The 14,742-nt window shown below is 46.9% G+C and overlaps 1 protein-coding gene across 1 annotated transcript in view; it reads left to right on the top strand.

Annotated features, from left to right (window-relative positions):
• The first annotated feature begins 2,932 nt into the window (after positions 1 to 2,932).
• ARRDC2 (arrestin domain containing 2) overlaps positions 2,933 to 14,742 on the top strand; it is a 36,563-nt gene continuing 24,753 nt past the window's right edge. Inside the window, exon 1 of the mRNA XM_029614116.1 lies at positions 2,933 to 3,606. Within this exon, the coding sequence (XP_029469976.1) occupies positions 3,342 to 3,606 (265 nt within the window). The 5' untranslated portion in view covers positions 2,933 to 3,341. The remainder of the gene's footprint in view (positions 3,607 to 14,742) is intronic.

Genomic DNA, 14,742 nt, shown 5'->3' with positions numbered 1-14,742 from the left:
AGACCCCTGCTGAGTCAGGAAACATCACTTCCTGGTGCAGCCTGGGTTTCTTGGAGATTTGCCAGTCAAGTCCTGCTTAGTTTTCACATCTCCCAGGCAGAGCCCAAGGTGGCCTGGCCTTCGCTGGTATCGCCTAATGCTAGGTCTAGGAGTGAATTTCCTACAGCGAACACCAGAATAGTGAACTTGTCCCTAGATTGCCATGGTCAGACAGAAGCTGCCCAGGTAACTTTATGACCACAGCAGGAACCAATAAGTGACATAGCAAAATGAAGTGAGCTGGAAGCACTGTCCAATGCTGCTTAGCATTCTTTCTCTCCCCTTCACTCCCTTCTGAGCACACCAGTGTCACTCCAATCTCTTTGCCCCCTTTTTGCAGTGTCCCACATCCACATCCATCTTGCCCCATCATTCACCCAGCTTCTTCTCTGTATTCCTCCCCACCATCTCCCCAGCCTCCACTCCATTTTCTTTTATGATGCCCTGCTTACAAGTGAGTAGGCCCAGCTGGAGTGATGCAATGGAAGAACCGGCCCTGGTGTGCTAACTCTCTCAACAAGGACCAGGATGCATTTGAGCAAGAGTTAGAAAATCAAGGCCAGACTATGGTCTCCCGCTAAGACAAAAAGGATGGTGCAAAGGCCAAAGTGTTTTGCCCTTCGAGTTAAAAACTCTGAACAGGATCACGAAGCTTCGGTGGCAGCAATGAGGATCCCTGGGTGAGAGGGCTCCCCCCCCCCCCCCCAACTCCGATGAAAGTGCTGCTGTTGGGGGATGGTATAAGCTCCTGCTGTAGAGAGGCATGTGTACACTGGGTGCTCTCACCACTGGCACACTGTACTGCTAAGGAGCACCTGTTGCAATGATGGGTACATGCACGAGTATGTAACTGAGGCAAAGCAAGGGCTCTGTGTGCCCTGGAACTCTTCTTGAGCTACCGGCTGGGGAAGTGCTTCCCACTGACGTGATGGGTATCTTGTGCTCTCAACTTATTCCACTGTTAGTGCTCTAATGAGGAGGTGCAGTGATGGGGTTGCATGAATGGGCACTGTCACTATGCAGAAGATTTCAGGCCACTCCTGAATTTTAACCCATCTCCCCCCACCCCATCCCATTCTGGTTCCTGCAGCATTGCAAATCCCACAATGCACTGGGCATGTATGTTCAAAAACAAGGACTAGGCAAAAGTCTCCTTCCTTGAACTGCGATACTCAACAGGTCTCACCATGAGTGCATTGCAAGGTGAGAATCTCCATGTTCTCTAGCTAGGAAAGAAATTAACTAAAACACAAAGCTTTCTGGACAGCGGGGAATGCAGAAATACTCCTGGGGAATTCTGCGCTACTGCAGAATGCAGAATTTGCACAGAATTCTCCCTTCCCGCAGATTTCCTCCCTCGCCGGCTAAGGGGATGCGCAAGGGCAGTGGCTATCGCGAGAGTGGGGGCATCGCAGCACGGCAGAAAATAGCAGCGGAGACCCTGGTATGCCGCGAATGGAGCGCGTCCTGCGGCACATGGGACGCGCTCTGTTCGCAGTGAAGATGAAGGCCCCACGCAGTTCGCGGCAAAAAAGGAAGGCCCCCATGTGTGTGTGAGAGAGGGGAGGGTGACAGCATGGTTGGTAAGGGGAGGGGGGGAGGGTGAGAGAGAGCATGGGAGGTAAGAGAGAGGGGCTGGGGGAAATGCTTGAGTGTGGGTTTCAGAGAGGGAGCCTATATGAGGAGATTGTGAAGGAGTGTGAATGTGTGTGAGAGATTGGAAGCTGGTGTGTATGAAAAAGGGATTGTGTGTATGTGAGGGTGCTAGCCTGTGTGAAGGGATTGTGTATGTGAGGGAGCCTGTATGAGGGTGTGTGTATGTGTATTAGAGAGAGGGAGCATGTGTATGAGAGAGGGAGGGACAGAGGGAGCCTGGGTGAGGGGCAGAACTGAGAACGGGGTCAAACTCTGGGACTGGCAATAGAGTGGAAGGGGTTGAGCCTAGAGGTGAAGGGGAGAGATATTGGCAGGTGGAGGAGTTGGGGCCTGAGAGGGCAAACTGGCCAGGGGAGTAGGGAGAGCGAGTGGAAGGGACACTCTTACAGTGAATTTCTAGGGAAATTCTGCTCAAAATATTTAAAATTCTGCAACTTTAAGTAACAACTTTTTTCTGTAATTAAAATGTAGTTAAAGACTGTCATGAAAATTGTGTTATTTTGACCAATATAAAGTTTGCAGAATTTTCAGTTTTTGTGCGCAACATTTTAAATTTTTTTGCGCATAATTCCCCCAGGAGTAAGAAGAAAGATCTCAACTGTAAAAAGGTGCAGGAAGGTAACTGCATTGACCACTGTATTATGAGTTATCGGCAGCTGAAACATCTCTTTTGTTCTTTCCCTTAATTCAGCCCTGTTTTTTAACTTTTAAACTCCCATAATCAACCAACAGTTCTCATCGCTCATGGAAAAACACTAGTCCTACAGGCAGCACCCAATTTAGTATATTAATTATAATTATCATTGTATAGTTGCATACAAGATGTAGATAGCGCTGCACAGAGCCACATAATGGACGTCCCTACTTCTTGGAATTTATGATCTGGTCCACAAACAGGACACACAAGGTTAAACAATTAAGAGGTTAACGTGGTTCAAAAAATAGAGGATATTTATTTTAAAGTATGCATAAGCCCACTATGTTATATACTCAAGTTCCCACCTCACTTCATAGCATTCGAAGTGATCCAGTCCCTGGTCTGGGCCCTATCGCATGCACGGAGCCGTAGCTCTGAGTTGCCTCCCAGGCGTCAGCAGTGCAGCAGCCGTTAACATCACTGCCGTCGCCCCCCCCCGGACAGACCCTGCAGAGCGCCCTGAATCAGCTCCCTGCGCCAGAGGCGTCGCCGCTCCGTCAGCAGTGCACTTTCACCAGGATTCCTAAACCCAGGAGGCTAGGGGAGCAGGGCGGGGCTTCCCTCCCTCCCTCTTACGCAGCGGGCGTGGCCGGCCCGAAGCTGTTTGCAGGCTGGCGCTGCTGCCGCGCGTAGGTCGGGGCTGCTTGAAGGCACCCGCCGGCTTTGGAGAGGAGGCGCGGCGGCTGGACCTCCGCTGCGGATGGGCAGCCGGGCGTATTCACGGCACCGGCACGCACGTGGCAAAGAGGGGGCGGTGGGGATCTGGTTGCTGGTCAGTTCCACGTTGGGCTCATCTGAGTCGGGCTCTCAGGTCGGGCCCCCCATCAATAGCAGAGTCATCCCCAAATCTTCCCCCGTCTGCCGGTTGTGCAAACTTGACCTGCGCTAAAGCTAGCATAAAAGAGTGATCTTTGGTAATAATCAGGAAAACGCCGACTGAACCGCCGAGATGAACTTTGGCAAGATCCGGAGCTTCTCGGTGGCGCTGGAGCACGGCCCGGGCGGTACCGGGGTGCACGGCAGCGGGGAGCTCGTCTCCGGCCAGGTGCTGCTGGAACTGAGCCAGAGCATGAAGGTGACGGCGCTGGAGGTGTGCGCCCGGGGGCTAGCCACGGTCCACTGGCTGGAGAGCAAGAACGTGGGCATGAACACCGTCTACAGCGACTACACCGCCTACGAGTCCTACCTGAGGAAGAGGCAGCACCTGATCAGAGGTGAGACCCGGCCAGGCACTCGCAGACCCACCATGCCAAAAGTGGGCAGACTCAGACTAGTTAGTTTTACGCCTCTAGCATCCATGAAGATACAGATCCGATTCCAAAGCCTGGCTGTTCCTTAATAAAGTATTAACATCTATTAGGCCAGGACATTTATGCAAGGCCGACTGCACGTGACCCTATAATATATGTTACTACTAATGCATCTGGTAGCCTAATGTAAACTGGTTGCAATCCAATTTGAGACTATATTTGGAAAGAAATAATCTACAATGTTTGCAAAATAAAAATCCTTCATGGAATCAGGATGGCCGCTTCCACGCAGCCTGTCGCTTTTGACAGGGACTATTATAGGGTAACATAGTACATGAGGGCAGTTAAAGATCAAATTGGCCTATTGGGGTCACCTTAGCATGTATGGAAGCTTCCCAGCGGAGGTGATAGAGGCATTAACAGTATTGGAATACACAACAGCCTGCGACAAACAGAAGATTAGCCAGGAAGCTAGGGAAAAAGCTGGAGGATTGGGGGTCCTCAGACCTCATAGGTATGCAGTAAGAAGAGAAAACAAACTGGATAGGCCTTCCGCATATTATCTGATATCATATCATTAGGGGTGCCACCATACCTGGGTCAACCCAATTCTGGTTTTGCCCTATTGCAGGTATGGGAAATGTAGTTCTGTTTTTCTTAGGGGTAATTAGATCTACCAATGCAGTGGGAAGGTGGTGATGGGGGGGATCAGCCTCTTGGGTTTGACCTGGGTGAAATGGTAATCCTGGTGGAACAGCTGTCTACACTTCCTCAACCATGGGTGAGCCGCTTGACTGCCTATTTAACCAGGTGCCTAATAAAACCATGTCAGCCAGTGTGTCCTGTCAAGGTAACCTCACCATGAGGGAGATGCATATATACTTTTATATTTGTATTTCCATAAACCTTCAAAAGTGAGAGAGTGAAAAACTGATCTTATTTTTCCTTTGAACTAAAATATGGGGTGGGGTTTTTTTTTTCACTTTTTCATCCTGGGAAGCAGGGGAATGATGCTCCCAGAATTTGTGTACTAAATTAAAAATTCAATGTGGAACACTTTGCTCTGCTGGCTTTTTCGTCTGATCACGGTGCCAGCATACAGTTTCCATCAAACCCTTTCCTTAGGGTTGATTTGTGTTTGCTGGGTTCTTTAATTTTCCTTTGATTCCATTTCTAGGATATAGGAGGAGTGGGGAGGGATGATTTGGAGCAGACTAGAAGTGGTGTCCCATGTTAAAAAAACATCCATTTTGGTCCAAAAGAGAGCCTGCTCTTGCCTGTGTCTTGAGTACATTGTTTGTTTCTTTTGGCCAGTTTTCAGTTCAATATATGAGGTGATACTTTTTTATTGGACTAACTGAATAGTTAATGTGAGGAAAGCTGAGTAGCTAATTCCAGTTCTCAGTGGTCCGGACTTGGCCCCCGCCGGCTGGAATATCCTGACACCTGCAAGGGTTGATGCAGAAGCCAGGTGTTGAATTAATAATAATCACGAAGCATCCCTGCTGTACACAGCACAGTACATACGCTGGGCGTAAAACCAAGAAACCATTTTGTGGGAAACGTTTTCACTGCAGACACCAAACCCAGTGGAGATATTTCTGCACAGCTGCCAAAGCTCCCCTCCCCCCACCCTCAGTTTATTGAGGGAGTCCTTAGGCAAATCCTGTTTTGTGAAAAACAACAAAAAAAAAAATCACCCTCAAGCCCAGAGCTGTGACTGTAGAAGGCAGGTATGGGATCAGTCTGTCTGAGGTCACTTGCCAGTGGCAGGAGTCTGGAGTTTGCACACCTTATTAAGTCTGGGGTTATGTGGGTGGGATAATGGGATGTTTGCCCCAGACAGCCACCACCATTGTGGGCCTTGCATGGATTAATGACCGCCTCCTTGCACACTCTGCCTGTACGGTTTATGTCTAGGAAAGCAGGTTTGCAGTTTAATTAACCTGCAAGTTATGGCAAGAGTGTAGGTGGGAAAAGTAAATATATGTTTTGAATTTTATCACCAATAACCTCCTAACACTCTGTGCCCTAGTGTCAAAAAAAAACAAACACACAAAGGCCTTCCAAATACTCAGGCAATGTATTTCCTTTATGCATCTGTGTAGTTTTTAAAGGTAGTCAGGTGCTGATCTGTTAATCTTATTCATGAGTTTCCATTCCTTTTGGGAAAAAAGTGTTTAATTTGTGCAAAAAACTTTTTCGTCCTTTAAGTCACTCCCTTCCCCAAGTCTGCCAACGCGCACTTTATTTATTTATTTATTTATTTATTTGAATTTTTTATATACCGATATTCCTATAAAGAATATAGATCACACCGGTTTACAAAAGAACTGAACTTTCGCTATGAGGCGATACATTAAACAATGAAAATAGCCATTGAACATTTAAAACCATTGAACATTTGCAACAAATGGAATCAAGGCACAGCAGCAAACCGAGAACAAAAATAAATAAAATGTGATTCACATATAGAACATTGTTTAAGATTGGACAGTGTCCTTAAAGGGCTATTAAGAGAAAAGATCATTAAGTCCACTAAAACGTAGGTCATAGGACTAGTGTTCATGTTTTTGGATCTGCATCAAGGAGATGCACTTGACCACCTACTAGTGGTACACACTGCTTATCACCTTTCCTTGTCCTCCCCACCTCACCGTCTGTCCTAAGGCAGTCTCCCAGCTGCTAGCCATACAAGCTTGACCACCTGCAAGAGATCATTCTTTTTATATCCTTAAAGGTGAATTAATTAGGGGATGCGCGAATGTCAGGCTCACGAACGCCAAGTGGGTTTTAAAAGTTGCCAAGATACCCCTGTATCTCCTGGAGTGCACATATCTGGAAAGTTTTCAAAAGGGGGCATTTTGGGGCATGAACCTGAGATGTGCATGTAAAAACTTATGCAATCCGTGCACACCAAGGCCCCTAACTTTACTTCTGGCTATGGATGCTGTGTAAGTTTGAAAAAAAGAAAGAAAACTAGGCAGATCTGCAGGGTTTGAAGGGTCCAGGGCTAACTCGGGGGTAGTGAAGGCTATTGAACTAGGGGGACCTGTCTCTTAACTGGGTGAATCTGGGGACAAACTGGTAAAACTGAGAATAGTGTCGGCATGCACCCCTTTTAAAATCCCCCCCGATTTACGTGGTAGATGCGGCATTTGCGTGCACATGCACGCGGCCCACTTAAAATTGGGTGCACGTGTGCACAGAGCCAGGCTATTGTATAATATGCGTGCATATGTGGTAAAATGGCCAGACCCCGGGTGCGAGCCACATATGAGTGCACGCACGCCCGTTTCAAAGTTGCCGTCTCTCTTGAGAGGTGAAGCCAAGTGCAGCCTGTTGCTCATGCTAGGCAATCTACCCTCTTCCCCTGATTGTAGGTGGGAATGCACCAACAGGGTCGCATTGCCCATTAGGCAGAGTAGGCACCTATCTAGGTGTGTCGGGGGGGGGGAGCGAGATGAGAAAGCGTTGCCCACCAATCACAGTGCCGGCTTTGAAGGAGATTTCCCCCCTGACCTTGATGACACATTTTCTGAGGGGACACCCTGCCCCTTGCAACCTCTAAGGGCTCATCTCCTGTGCTCCTAGGGGCTTGCCAGATATGAACCTGACCCAGCCGTTTTCATATGCTGCTCAGCCTAGTCCTTTCTGTGGGAGCTTGATGCAGCTGCCCTAGGCTGTTCGGTTTTGCCATCGTCCCTTTTTTTGGCCCTCTGCCATTCTGGTTAGTGAGCAAATGGTTCCATATGTAGTCCAACAACCCCCAAGGGCCTCCAGGTCTCCCCCACTCACACCCCTGCTCTTACGGCTGCCACCAGTATGAAAGCAGACGTGAACAAGCTCTAAAAATGGTTGCTGTTCCTTAGAAATAGGGTATGGTCCTTCTGACACAAGAATGTTCTGGGTATGTGCATATGCTTTTTTTTTTCCCCCCTGATGGGAGGGGGTGGGCTTTTCAAAATCGAAAATGTTTTCTTCGCCCTGACCCCTGCCTCTCAAAGCTCACCAGCTGCTGATCCTGGGGGGGTTGGGGAGACACTTTGTTCCATTTAGCTAATACACATAAAACCCTCTCCCTAGCCTGTGTTGTTCTTGAAAGGTGCAGATGAAAGCTGCTGCAATAATTTGTTCTTTGCCAGCACTAATATGCTGGCAGCAAAACACTCACTTGTGTTTGTACAGGGATAAAGTTAACAGAACAGCCTTGTTTCCAGAAAAGGCGTTCTAGAGTCCTAGCCGCTCCGCTGCATTTGCTGTGCCTGCGCTGGTTTCCGCTCCCTGGATAAAATGCCAGGGAACCATGGGATAGAAAGCTCGACCACGTCACCCGGCCTGTGACCGACCCGTGGGGCTGGTGTTGGGTGGGAATACGTCTTACCGTGTAAGAGCGTTCTGCTTGAGCGCTTTGGAGAGGTGGGCTCTGCCTCCTGCCAGGGGCTGCCCTTGTGGCAAAAAGGCTGTTCTGGATGTCAATAGGTCTGTGGTCCTCAAGGACCGGTGACCTCGCTCTTTTTGTTAGGGATGAATCAAAGCAAATGATATTCTCAGGTAAAATTCCCTGAGAATTTTTGTAAGCGAGTTTACTTTTTTCTTTTTTTTTTTTTTTTAAAGTGGGTTGGAAAAAGAACAAAAACCCATTTTAAAGGGGAAGACCAGAGGGCACTTTTGAAGATCCATGGTTCACGGGCATTATTCCAGAAAGCCTGTTTTCTGCACTTCCACCTATGCTGGGCAGCAGGCCTGCTCTATTGTGACCCATAATAGATCCCCCGCCCCAGTAATTATCCTTATAATTAGTTAAGTAGCACTATGCCCCTTTTTCCTTACATTTCCTCTTTGGCCATGTGCACGGTAATTATTTCTGCTTTGTGTATCAGCGCCTCACCCGCATGGAGTTTCTGATGACAATTAGCACAGTTGCACCTTCACACTGCAGACAGTGGATGGATGAAGGGCTGACTTGTAACCACAGTATCTTTCTCAAAATTATATATAATGTGTGGGGTGGTGTAAGGGCCCATCAAAAAGGACAGGGAGAACGGGGATTTACGTGCATACCGATGACCTCCCCTACCCCCAAGAACACTTTTTTTTTTTTTCTCAGCAGTGTAAAGTGCATGAGCTGTGTAACGGTATATGTACTCTTCCTCTCAGATAAAGTACTCGCCCTGTTATACACACAGGCCAGGCAAGGTTCAGAAACCCATTTTATGCAGGTGAACACATGAAACATATAGAAAATTGCAGTCTTTGTGTCTCCTGAGAAAATCATTGTAATTGTATTTTGTGTTCACTTAAGGTTTGTAAGGGATAATTTTTGGTTGGATACTGAGAGTAGACTCTCCAAAGAAACAAAACCCATCATTAAATCTCCCAAAAAGACAAGTAATGTGCGCCGAATCCGCACATTTGTATGCTCAGAAATTAACGCAAGTATAGTTTCCGGAGTGTGACGCATAGCATGACAACACATAAACAGGACAGACCATGTACAGTATGCCCTCACCTTTATGTCACCAGGTCTTGGCATCTTCACAAAATTTGCACCCTGCTCTGGACTTGCATCGGCCTGTTCTGGTTTCTGACACTGAACCTGAGGCCGAGCGGTGCCGTTAGCATGTCCCAGGCTGCCCCCCCCCCCCCCCGCTGCATATTCTGTCTGTCCTCCTTGGTGGCCTGACTCCCTGCTGGCAGTTGCTACATGGCGCTCTCTCTTCTTGACTGCACTGGACAATGCAGATTGAGCTGTTGGCTGTACCGCTGCACTAACACTGCAACTCTCTCCATCATCCAGTCAGGCCAGGTTGGATCTCCTGGCCTTCAGGTTCTATTGCCCTGGAAATTTAAAGAGACCATGCACAAGTTTAAAAACAAAACAAAACAAAAACACAACTTTACACCGGCAGGGACTGAGATATTTATAGGCATTAAGAGAGATGTCATTGTCTTCAATTCACGCTCTTCAGCTCCTCTCTTCTTCAGGGGGACCCTCTCTACCATCATCCCCTCTTTTTTTTAAGGGAAATACTTCCTCTCCCTGCGCCAGTAACTCTTTACTTCCAGGGAACCCTAATCCCCCCCCCCCCCACTAAAGCCCCGGATCAAGAAAGAGCCACAAATGTGGCCCCAGTGGAAAAAGGTTTGCCGGACTCTGCGCTCGGGTAACGTTTTTCAGTCGGGATTCCAGAGTCATCCTTAATGGGTTACATGAAATTTTCAGACCATTTCTTGCTTTTAACTTATTTTTGGTAATAAATTTAGTTACTTTTGGTCGAGTGTGGGGTGTCCGTCTCGGTGCTGGAACCAAGCTCCATGTACATCATTGATTCCTATTTGAAAATCAGATTCAGCTTAAGTCATTTCAACTTTCAGGAGCCAGTGGTGACTTAAACTTTTCTCTATACAGGAAGTCTTCAGACTTGAGTAAAATTCATAGGATCTCTTTTTTAAAGTGCTGGTGGCTGTGCCTCTTATTATATAAAACTGTCAGAACTGCTGCATGACCAAGTTCAAGAATGGAATCTCTTGTGGCCCCTCCTGGTTTAAGTGCATCCCAGTGCATTGTGGTATTTGTAGTCCCTGCATCCACTATGTGCCATTGGGCACCACAAGTACCAGTATGATTCAGATGGGGTTTGTTAGAAACCCAGGACTGGCTGAAAAATCTCCCACCTTGAACTGAGTCACTTGACAGCTCTGGAATGTGCGATGAGGCTTTTATAAGAGTGTCAACACCAGTAGTGGGTATTTAACTTTGCAATAAGTGGAAACCTATTACTGTGCGTGGGGTTTCTTTTTAATTTTTTTCTGCAAAACTTAGCCGGAAGGGCACGTGCTGAGTTTTGAAGACCTCGGTTTCCGGACTGCCTCTTGGAAGGGAGATTTAAACAAAGCTGCAGCTGTTGCCAGAGTGATAGGGCAAGGCCTTCTAGGGGACAAGGAGGACTGAGGATGGTAAGGGAGTGTCTCAAAAGTACCCTGCATGTATTCAGTGTGTGCAGATATCTGCGGGAGGTGGGAGATACCCTTTTACTGGACTAACCAAAGTGGTTTACAGAGTGTTATAACCCCTACTTCAGGTTTGTGAAGCTTCCGGCTAAATGTGATGGAACAGAGAGGAGCTACAACATGGTACGCACTCAAACTGGCTGTGAAAATCATGTAAAACTCTTTTTTTTTTATATAAAGTGAATTCTTAATAAAAGCAGAAGTTTGTACAAAAAAAATGTATTTTCCAGGATTAGACATGTCCTAGAATGCCACAACCAGGTCTGGCTTTCAGGATATCCATACAATGAATATGTATGAGGTATATTTACATGCACTGCCTCGATTGTATGCAAATCAATCTCTTGCATATTCATTGTGGATAAACTGAAAAGCAGAATGGGTTGTGGCACTCTAGGACCAGAGCTGCTTACCCCAGTACTGTTCATTTTCCCTTCAGAGCCGTCTCCTGTTTCCTGTGGCAGATTTTTCAAAATTCTGTGGCAATTATGTGGCAAATTTGCCTAATTTTGCATATATTTGCTATTTAAATAGTCCTTTTCTGTCATTTCTGTTGTCCAGTTAATTTTTTTTGTTCAGAGGGAAAGGGATCTTAGTGATTGGGGCTGGGGAGAAGGGAAGGACTCTGCGAATGGGAAGACAGAAATGAAGACGTAATCTTGGGCAGGAAGAATAGAGAGGTAAGGGATAGAGGAGGGCATTAGTAGCATGGGATCTGTTTAATGTTTGGGTACTTGCCAGGTACTTGTATCCTGGACTGGCCACTGCTGGAAACAGGATGCTGGGCTTGATGGACCCTTGGTCTGACCCAGTATGGCATGTTCTTATGGAGAGGAAGAGGAGAATGGAGGATGAGGAGAAGAGGGAGGGAAGAAGGATCAGGAGTGTAGCAAAGGAGAGAGGGGAGGTAGGAAGCAAGGGAGTATTGGGGATTGGAGTGAAAGAAGAGGGAAGCTTGCAATGAAGGAGGAAAGAGGGATGGAGGTAAAGGAGATGGGAGGTGAAGCCACATAAAAACCACCCATCCCCTCTTTCCCTTCCAAAGCCCTTTGGATCATCTTGCTCTCCTCACCCTAATTTCCCCCTCCCCCCGGTCACCTGGTTTATTCCCTCCTCCCTCCCCACAAATCTCTCACTTACCCCGATTCACTCCTCTCTCAAAGCCCTCATTCACCCTGGTTCACTCCTTTTCTGCCTCCCTCGTATCCTTTTCATAAAGGAGGAGGTCAGCAGCATTCCCGGCAGGAAAGATGCGCCAGAGGAGCTGCAAGGTTGCCGACTTCCTCCTGCGTGAAAAGGATAGGAGCTGATGAGTGAGGGGATGGGGGAGGATAGATTGCGCCATACACGGTCACCAGCTTTTGTCTTCCAGCGAGGGCAGGTAGGAAGGAAGTGTGCCGTCCACTGCCACCAGTGTTTTTGTCTTGTAAGGGTCTCTGGTCTCCCTGCCAATTTGGCCAGGCCTGACCAATTCTATGGCAAGGGCCAAGTTTTGCAGCACTTACCACGGCCGCACAATTGCGGGAGACCGGGCAAAAAGCCCAGGGAAAGTTTTAGTAGTCGCCTTGTGGCCACTAACCTGTGTGACCTTGGGGCAAACATCCATCTCCCCTTGTCTTTTTTTTTTTTTTTTATCCCATTATGATTGTGTAACTGTTGGAAAGGTTTCAGGCCGATGTAATGTGGTGCGCTGGCCACAGCGCACGGCTCAATGCACGGTTGAACGCGCATGTTGGACATGCGGTCATAACCCCTGATGCAAAACGGGGGTTAGTGCGTCCAAAACGCGCACCCACCCGCCCGCGTAGATAATAGCGCTCATCACGTGTAAATTCATGTTGATGAGCGCTATTGTGTATTCCCCTCAATGCAGAAAAGAAATGTGCGCCGAATCCGCACATTTGTATGCTCAGAAATTAACGCCAGCACAGAGCTGGCGTTAATTTCTGAGCTGCCAAAAAAAGTGTACAGAAAAGCAGTAAATACAGAAGGCCGTCCTGAAAGGGGATTGGTCCTTTTCACAGTCAAATGTCAGTGGAAAGGACCGATTGGAGGCCAGACCTTCGGGGGAGGGAGCTTAGGGCAGGTCAGACAGGGCTCCTAGGTACCTGAAGCGCTAGGGAAGCACAGTTTTCCCCAGCAGGTCATTTGAATATTACATCGGGTCCCTGGGAGAGGTGGTTGGGCGCGCATTAAGTTTGTATGGTAGATGTGTGGATTGGGGGCATAATCCACCCCTGAGGCATAGTTATTACAGGTAATCACAATGCAAAACCTCACCCATTCATTTTTGGATTTTTATCCTGCCTTTTCCAATGCTCAAGATAGCTTACAGCATTATTCCAATTCAGGTACAATAAGTCCCTGCCCCAAAGAGCTTACAATCCTAATTGGTTATCTGAGGAAACAGAAGATAACATGACTTGCCTAAGGTCGGAAGAAGTGGGATTTGAACTCTGGTTTATTAGGCCACCCCATATGCCAAAGAGTGGGTTTATGAGGGCCACAATTCAAGGTTGCATAGAAATGATGGGGGGAGAGGACCATATAATTAACTCCATGATGGCCTCTACAGGTTTTCCTCCTAACAGCTGGAAAGCCCAGTGACGGTGAACAGTGGAGACGTGAGCACATACACCCTCTGGGCATGCACTCATGTCTTGTCCTCACGTAGGATCGGAGCTGTGAGATCTGCAAGCCCCCTGATAAGAGCTCTATGTGCTCTCGGGCCTCATGTTGCCTGCTGTCAGACAGCCCAGAAGGTGCCTGGATTGGATGATTGTGAGGACTAGTACGGACCTACCTTCTCTCCCTCCAAGCTGATTGACTGCCCTTGATTGCCTATGTTATGGTTCTACCATGCCTTGGTGAATTTTGGTTGGACCATATCCTGTGCATTTATCACTAAGCTGCTCGTTCTGCTGTGAGGAACTGATAAGTGTTTCTCTCTTTTTTTTTTTTTTCCCTGCATATGATGTGCCATAGTAGTAGTACCAGCAAATATATATTCTGCATCATTTACTGGACATTAGTGAAATAAAATAATTCAGACCCCCTTTTTTTTTGCTTTGCTCTTGATTTTGCTTCTAAGCAGACTTTTTTTTTTTTATTTTTTAAAAGCTTCTTTTTGCTGAATCATTCCCATCCGTGCAAAACTAAGAAAATCAGGGTTTCGGCTGCTCTGATCCTCCTCGGAGCCCCATGCAGGTGTTGCACTGATACATGCAAAGCATTGTAAACTCCCTCCCTATGGGGTGGGTCACATAAATAACTTCGCCTCTCAGCTGTGTGATTTAGAATGGGCAGGTGTAACACACCCACACCACTAAACATTCTCACAGGGAGAGGGAGGAGAGGCTGGAGCAGAACATAAAATAAACATAATGTATTACTAATGCAAGTAATGGAAACAACATCAGTGCATGCACATTTACAGAACACATTTTGGATTCTTATATTCTATAGGAAACATGAGCACAAGGCATTAGAGTAAAAAAAAAATATTATCATTAGAAAATTAAGGACATTTTAGGTCTTTTTTTATGTCATTACAGAAAACCACTAACCATGCCCTAAATCTGTTTGGTTCACTTGTAAAAAAAAAAAATTAAAAAAAAATTACAGATTATTGTGGTTTCAAAATTCCCTTCTAAATTCTATTTTGAAGATTAGCATCGGTTCTCAGGCTAATCTCACGTGATTTTTGAATCCTGTAGATGGACTTCTCTGCATTCCAGATGGGTGATGAAACAGTGGCTGATGCACGGGGAGACTTGTTTCCAGCGCTTCAGCCAGCAGATCCGGCAAGCAACTTGCCTCACGGAGAAACTCGCAAGAACAGAAATATTCCCTCTCCATTCCAAATAAAATTGCAACAATTCTTCCAAAAATCCTTGCAACTAATTTAGCCTAATACTTATAGTGTGTTAGCAGCTGTTCTGTGTCTGTGAAACTAACTGGAAAAGAAACAAAACAAAACCCAACAACAAAGGAACTATGGTTGTTTCATCTGGCTTAATATGGGAGCATCGAGGTGGCAAACTCCCTGCAGCAAAAGACACAATTCCTTTTCCATTTGTTTTTTCC

Source organism: Rhinatrema bivittatum, chromosome 8 (genome assembly GCF_901001135.1).
Source record: "Rhinatrema bivittatum chromosome 8, aRhiBiv1.1, whole genome shotgun sequence".
Lineage (NCBI taxonomy): Eukaryota > Metazoa > Chordata > Amphibia > Gymnophiona > Rhinatrematidae > Rhinatrema > Rhinatrema bivittatum.
The sequence above is the reverse complement of the archived record's forward strand: the minus strand, read 5'-3'. Positions and strand labels throughout refer to the sequence as shown.